This window comes from Rhipicephalus microplus, chromosome 7 (genome assembly GCF_043290135.1).
Source record: "Rhipicephalus microplus isolate Deutch F79 chromosome 7, USDA_Rmic, whole genome shotgun sequence".
NCBI lineage: Eukaryota > Metazoa > Arthropoda > Arachnida > Ixodida > Ixodidae > Rhipicephalus > Rhipicephalus microplus.
In genome coordinates, this window is record NC_134706.1 from 128,024,561 (window position 1) to 128,032,002 (window position 7,442).

The window sequence follows — 7,442 nt, forward strand, 5'->3', positions numbered from 1 at the left end:
TGAATGCTTGTGTGAGAATAGTGTGAATTACCATTTGTGTATAGCTTGTGCGAGAAAAAAGCTTGCACGTCCAAAAGGTCGAAAAATTCTACATTGCCTAAATTAGTCTAACAACAATGCCGATTAAGAAATAGTGGCAAAGTACAGGAGAAGTCAGCCGACAGCCGTGGATTGTGACCATGGCTGTTCCTTTTCCCTATCTAAGCTCGAGGGTTCTGGCTGTATGCGGCGCTCATAATATCCGCAATTGAGCTACAAGCAATACACAGAAAAACTTATTGTTTAATTACGATTTCGCTTAGCGGTATTACCCTTTAATTATATGAAAAATCGCTTGGGAGTGTGAAAAACTAATAACTGACCAGGGAACGTGAAGCGCAAGGCGCTCTTTTTAACAGCTGATCATCACTGTCACTCTCGGCAATTTCACAGCCTACTACGTGCGGTAAAGAGTCGCCGTCATCGAGATGGTTTCTTTCAACATCACTGCTGAAAGCACAATGAAAATTTTCCTCCACCGAATGAAGTCGAGCACTTGGCATCACCACGTTATCTAGCGCCGAGAACATTTCACTCCCGAACTGGTTAACAAGCAGATCGTACGCAGTGCCCGTCCACGTACCAACAAACTTACAAAAATGCAAGCAGAGCAGTGGTGGGCAGTTTGTGATTGCTCGGGTAAACAGGAGCAAAACACGAGCCTACACAATTTTTCACGTGTATTGTTATGAAATTCACGCACTGAAAGAGCACTGGGGAACGCTATATACAAGAAAAAACTGAAAGGGTATGATGATAGCATTTAACTAGTCTACGTGACTGCAGAAAAACTCGCGAAGCTGGTATGTGTACTCTATGGGATATGACTGAAAGCGCGAGGTGCCATTCATTTTGACAAAAGGTTTGCGTCCTGAAAGAACAAATCTAACATTTCATGCATGAAACGTGCAGTGTCACAGTGCTGGTTTCTTACTAACAAGTCAAGATGGAGGCTATAGTTGAGCGGGACAACGGAGCGACAGTGTAGTGCTGCCATTGTGTCGCATACTTACATTCCCCTAGAGGATGCTTCTGAATTTGTTTGGCGACGCAACGCACTACGGGCATTGCGAATAGCCTTCATTGGTAATTTCAGTAGAAAATATCTTGATAACTAGCCTATGCAACATGAAGGAAAGAAGGTTAGTCGAACAATGTCAGTAAATTGGGTGGTTTATTGTGGGTCCGTGCTCTTCGAGCCATCCTCAGAAGTACCGTCATTATCGTCAACGGAGCGTGCACGGGAAGGGACAGAAGTTAATGTTAACTCTTCCGCCTCATTCGAAGGAAACTGTCGAACTTTAATGTTAATAATTTTCTTCATAAAAAAATTCATTTAAGAAACTTTCTACCATGCTTTGTTGCTTTTATACTCTCTTTTACATAAAAAGCATATCATCTGACGAGTTCACGCTTGCATATGTTTTTCGTTGAGGCAACTACAAATTTTTCAAAGAAAAACTATCGATCCAATTTTGTCATCGTCAAATGGCGCAGGGAGCATCGCACAACACTGGTTACTGCCCTCAATGACAATGGCTGTGCTAGTGAAACTCGTAGACTAAGAGCAAGTGCAACTTCTGCAGGTTTAATTAGGTTTTGTTTATTATTAAAACAATTGCAGTAATAGTCAATTTGAGCTGTGATATTGGAAGATAGAGTGATTTCACGACGTTTCAAGCTTTGTAATAGTAATATTTGTTGGGGTTTAACGCTCAAAAACCACGATATGATTTTGAGAACCATCGTAGTGCAGGGCTCCTGAAATTTTGACCACCTGGGGTTCTTTCTCGTGCACCTAACTCTAAGCACACGGGCCTCGAGAATTTTCGCCTCCATGAAAGTGTGGCCGGCCGCAGTGGCCGGGTTTACGTACTGTGATTTGCGAATCAGCAGCTGTTTCAGGCTGACTGGCAAAGCTGTATTGTTGGCTTTGTCAGTCAGCCTGAAAAATTGATTGACCTGCGCGGAAAGCGCAGCATGGTCACAGTGAAAGCTGAAATGGTGGAACTTCTAAAGCCAACTGTAAACTGACTTGGTGTTAACAGGGCTTCTACAAGGAGGCACGCTCTATAACCTAACAGCAATATTTGCGGCAAAAAAGCACGGGACGTGCAAACTGTCTTGTAGAAGCCTACGCGTGCGCTAAGGCACAGGGCACAGCCGACTACGGTCGTCGGGCAAAGAGCAGATTACGAGGAAATGCATTGCCCCGAGTAGGCAAATAATTATATATATATATATATATATATATATATATATATATATATATATATATATATTGTAATGATGACAAAGCGGCGATCGTGCTCGGCGCATACCTGGGAGAGACGGAAGACGACGAAGAGGAAGCAGATAAAGAACAGCCGGCCTGCAGCAAAGGCGTTGTCTCTTTGTCTTATTTCTCCGCGTTACAATGGCGCAGTCGCGAACTACTGACCCCGATATCCCTGCGTCCACTACACTTCGAAGTGGACGAGTGCTCTCCAACTCCCCACCGATCACGGACGGCGTCCAAGCCTCCACGGCGGCACCGCATCATGACTGCAGCGAGGCCATTTCTCGAGGCTTCTCTCTGTTCGCCCAAGAGCTCAAGACATCCGGGTTTGGCTGCGCCTCTTTTGGATCGTTCAACGAGAACGAAATTCCATATTTTCATGGATTCAAGGATGACCCTACCAACTGGGTAAGCGTGATAAACTCGGTTGCCCTTAAATACTCGTGGAGCGACACGATTAAGAAGTCGGTCGCTGAAGGACGTTTGCGAGGATCTGCCCAAGCGTGGCATCGTTTCCAAGGCAGTACATACGCTACATGGCAAACATGGAGCGCGGCCCTGATGTCCGCGTTTGCGCCGCTTCCGAGCGCTTACGACGACCGTTTCATGACCATGCGGTCACGCCGGCAAGGTGCAACCGAGGACGTCGCGACTTACATCTACGACAAGCTGGACCTTTTACAAGCTTGCGATATACAGTGGACATCCTCCGCAGCCAGGCAGTACATCATCGACGGGATCCATGACTCGACGCACGCAGCCGTCTTGTCCGCCTACAACCACCCAGTCCACATCTCCACTTTCGTACGCCAGGCAATGGAGTTGCAGGACACGTCTCATCGCCGGGCGGCTGCAGTTGGCCCAAAGGAGCCAGCTTCACCGAGACGCGGATGCTATACGTGTGGCCGCATCGGGCATGGGTATAAAAGCTGCCCACAAAGCCAACCTCAAGCGATGCAATATCAATCACGCCCACTTCCAACCCTCAAGGTCCGCGTCGACGGCATCGGAGAACTGACAGCTCTCGTTGATACCGGAGCTCAACGTACGGCGTTGCTTCGCCGCCACGCCTCCGAACCTCTCCAGCCTTGGACTGAGCCACCACTGCGGGGTCTCGGTGGCGACGTACTACCGGTCGGTGCCCTAAACCTGCAACTCAACACCGAGGCCGGCAGCAAGTTTTTGTCCTCGGTGCCCGTCTTCGACGACCTGCCCACAGACATGGTTTTAGGGGCCGACTACCTGCTCTCCGGGGAAGTGCGCCTCACGGTGGAAGGAAGTACCGTCAACCTCCATCCTGTGGCTCCAAGTGTGCCTCCGGCGCAATCCCAAGGTGAGCTGACGACGCCACTTACACTTCCCGCAATACTCGAGAGGCACGCATCGCTCTTCGCTGATACTACTACTCAGCTTCCCGGAACTAGCGTGCTAGTGCACCATATTACTACCGACAATCATCCGCCGGTGTCCATACCGTTACGTAGATATGCCGAACGAGAGCGGATATTAATTGACCAGCAGGTGCAAGAAATGCTTGCCGCAAGCATAATCAGGCCATCTTCTAGCCCGTGGGCAGCACCTGTTGTCCTAGTCCGTAAAAAGGACGGCAATCTCCGATTCTGTGTTGACTACCGAGAGCTGAACAAGCACACCATACCAGACTCGTACCCGCTGCCACGCATTGACGACGCTATTGACGCCGTACGAAAAGCGAGGTTCTTTTCGTCGCTAGATTTAAAAGCAGGGTATTGGCAGATCAACGTGGCTGAAGAAGATAAGTTTAAGACGGCCTTCCGAACACCATCTGGCTTGTACGAGTTTAATCGGATGCCGTTCGGTCTGCGAACTGCTCCAAGCACCTTTCAGCGTGCCATGAACACAGTGTTAGGCACACTGATAGACCGTGCCTGCGTCGTGTACCTCGATGACGTTCTAGTCATCGGGGAAACAGAAAAACAACATCTACAAAATCTCGACACGGTTCTGCAGAGGCTATACAACACCGGCTTTCGACTTAACCGCGAGAAGTGCCAGTTTGGGTTGACGACAATATCTTATCTTGGTTATCAGATATCTCATAATGGCGTACGACCCTTGCCTGAACGCATAGACGCCGTTGCCAAATACCCTGCACCAACATCTATAAAACAGCTCCAGGTATTCCTAGGAATGGCGTCATACTTGCGCAAGTTTGTACCGAGCTTTGCGTCAACTGCTGCTCCACTCACGGACTTACTGAAGAAAAACGCCCAATTTCAGTGGGGTCCTTTGCAGGATAACGCCTTCCAAACCCTCAAACACCAGCTTACACATAGCCCGGTGCTCTGCCACTTTAATGAAGATTGCATGACAGAAGTCCATACTGATGCGAGTCAGATTGGCCTGGGGGCGGTTTTACTTCAACGTGACTCGAGTGGGCGTGGGCACGTCATCTGCTACGCCAGTCGTAAACTATCGGACGCAGAACGGCATTATCATTCGAATGAACTGGAGTGTTTGGCTGTAGTATGGAGTGTGGATGAAAAGTTCCGCCACTACTTGTTTGGCCGACACTTCACGGTAGTAACAGACAACTCCGCGATTGCGTGGATGTTCCAGAAGCAGCACCTCAAGCACAAGTTTGCCCGATGGATTGTTCGGCTCCAAGACTATACGTACGACATCCGTCACCGTGCTGGAGCACAAAATCAGCTTGCGGACGCTTTATCGCGAAATCCGATCGAGGAGTTCTCCACACGAAATCGAGAAACCTGGATCCTGTTTTCTCAACAGGACGTGACCAAGGCTCAGCAAGCCGATGGAAGACTCGCATCCGTTATAGACTCCATTGGCGATGCGGGACGCAATGCCAAGTTTGTCTTACGTAATGGAACGCTGTATCGGCGTCACTGGGCCGATAAAAGCACCGAGTGTCATCTCCTGGTCATTCCTGACACCTTAAGATCGAGCGTACTACGCGCCATCCATGACACTCCCGAGGGAGGCCATGTTGGCTACAGAGCCACCTTACGCAAGGCACAAGAACGTTTTTGGTGGCCGAAAATGGATAAAAGCGTGCGTTCATACGTTGCCAGTTGCGAGATTTGTCAGCAACACAAACGACGTCCTGGAGCTCGACATGGACTTCTTACGCCGATCAAGCCTCCAGAGACAATTTTCCACACGTTGGGCATAGATCACATCGGGCCTCTTCCAATGACGACAGCGGGCAATCGTTACATTATACTCGCTGTGGACTACTTGTCCAAGTTCGTAGAGGTCGCGGCCGTGCCTTCGCTTGCTGCTAGCCATGTCATCCGATTCCTGAAAGATCGCTTCGAATGGCGACACGGTCTTCCTAACAAGTTGATCTCCGACCGGTCGACCACCTTTCGCAGTCGCGAGCTCCGCACTTACCTACAACAAGCTGGAGTGGACCATCACTTCGCGTCGGCATACCATCCGCAGGCGAACGGACTGACCGAAAGGTCGAACCAGACTATCCAGGCTAGACTCGCACCGTACTGTAAGAATCACAAACGAGGTGAGGCCGACTGGGATGATCATCTCCAAGCAGCTGCGTACGCAGTGAACACGGCGGCACACAGCTCCACAGGAATTTGCCCCTACGAGATTGTCTATGGTCAGCTCCCGCAACTGAATGCTACGTTCGGTTTGGACACTCCCGTTAAAGTAGGGCGTTCCGCTGCACGCCAGAGACTTTGTCGCGATATCCGTGTGGAGGCGCGTAGGAGGATTGTGCATGCTCAACAGGCACAAAAGCGATACTACGACCGACGCCACCGTCCCGCGCCGAAATACAGTGTAGGTGATGAGGTGTGGCTACAGCGAGGTGCGCCATCGTCTTCAAACAAACTGCACCCAAAGTACGACGGCCCTTACATTATTTCTGAGCGCTTGGGAGATAACACTTGGCGAGTACGATCCACAGCTTCTGATACGCGCAGAGACAAGAGAAAACGGAATAACTTTGCGGTGCATGTGTCACGGATGAAGAACTGCATACGGCGGCAAACGTGACATTGGTTTGTGTTTTTCTTACAGGAGTAGACCAGCTGCAGCGTGGCCGAGTGTAATGATGACAAAGCGGCGATCGTGCTCGGCGCATACCTGGGAGAGACGGAAGACGACGAAGAGGAAGCAGATAAAGAACAGCCGGCCTGCAGCAAAGGCGTTGTCTCTTTGTCTTATTTCTCCGCGTTACAATATATATATATATATATATATATATATAGCCATGATGGCGACGGTGATGGCAAAAAGCAGCTCAGAGTGTATATAACTGCTTTCACAAGAAAGTTTTAGGGCTCTTGAGCTTCGCCTTATAGAGTAGAACTCGATATTATAAGTGGGCGCATGCGCGCATCACCTTCTAACTGGCTAGCCTTGGTTTAGTTCTCGGTTCATGTCTCAACCATGGCAGAAGCAAACGAACGACCGTGCGCACAACATTGACCATTTCGAGCTAACCTTGCCCAAGCATGGTAGCGTAGTAGGCAATGTACTCGGTTGCAGACCTGCAGGTCGCGGGATGGAATCACGGTATTTTCGATGGAGGCGAAAATTCTGCGGGGCTTACGTGCTCAGAATTGAGTGCACGTTGTAGAACCCTAGGTGGTCAGAATTTCTGGAGCCCTCTACTACGGCATCTCTCAAAGTCATATGGTGGTTTTGGGACGTTGAAACCTACACATTAATCATCAACTAACCTTGCATGCGTACTGCAAATAGGGATATTATTTGCCCACGGCGACATAGTTTTGCGAATCAGCAGAGGACACCCTACGCGTCCATAAGGCAATGTGCAAACCTACGCACCTGTTCTAATTGTTGATGCTCTCACAGCTGATGATTATCAAGTATATGTGAGCACTTTGTAATAGATGGCCTTTTTAAACACCTTGTCATTGATATATTTTGACCCCTGGAGTGATTCTACACTTCTGCCTTATGAAATGTGTTAAGGGGACTTTTCTCACTGCTTTGAATTCATGTAGCATCTTTGTTTTCCGAGGCAGTTTCAACCATTACTGTATCTGTCACAGAACACCTGCATGCCAGGCATATAGGCCGGGCTCAATTCTCACTCAAATTTGATATCCTTATTTTCCGGTCCTCAACGAGA

General features: G+C 49.0%; 1 protein-coding gene across 1 annotated transcript; it reads left to right on the forward strand.

The window, feature by feature from the left end:
• Positions 1–3,271: 3,271 nt before the first annotated feature.
• Positions 3,272–6,487, forward strand: LOC142767860 (uncharacterized). The gene is made up of 2 exons (XM_075870107.1): positions 3,272–3,650; positions 6,362–6,487. Exons 1-2 carry the CDS (start codon positions 3,272–3,274, stop codon positions 6,391–6,393), a joined length of 411 nt encoding a protein of 136 aa, XP_075726222.1. The 3' UTR covers positions 6,394–6,487.
• The last annotated feature ends 955 nt before the right edge of the window (positions 6,488–7,442 follow it).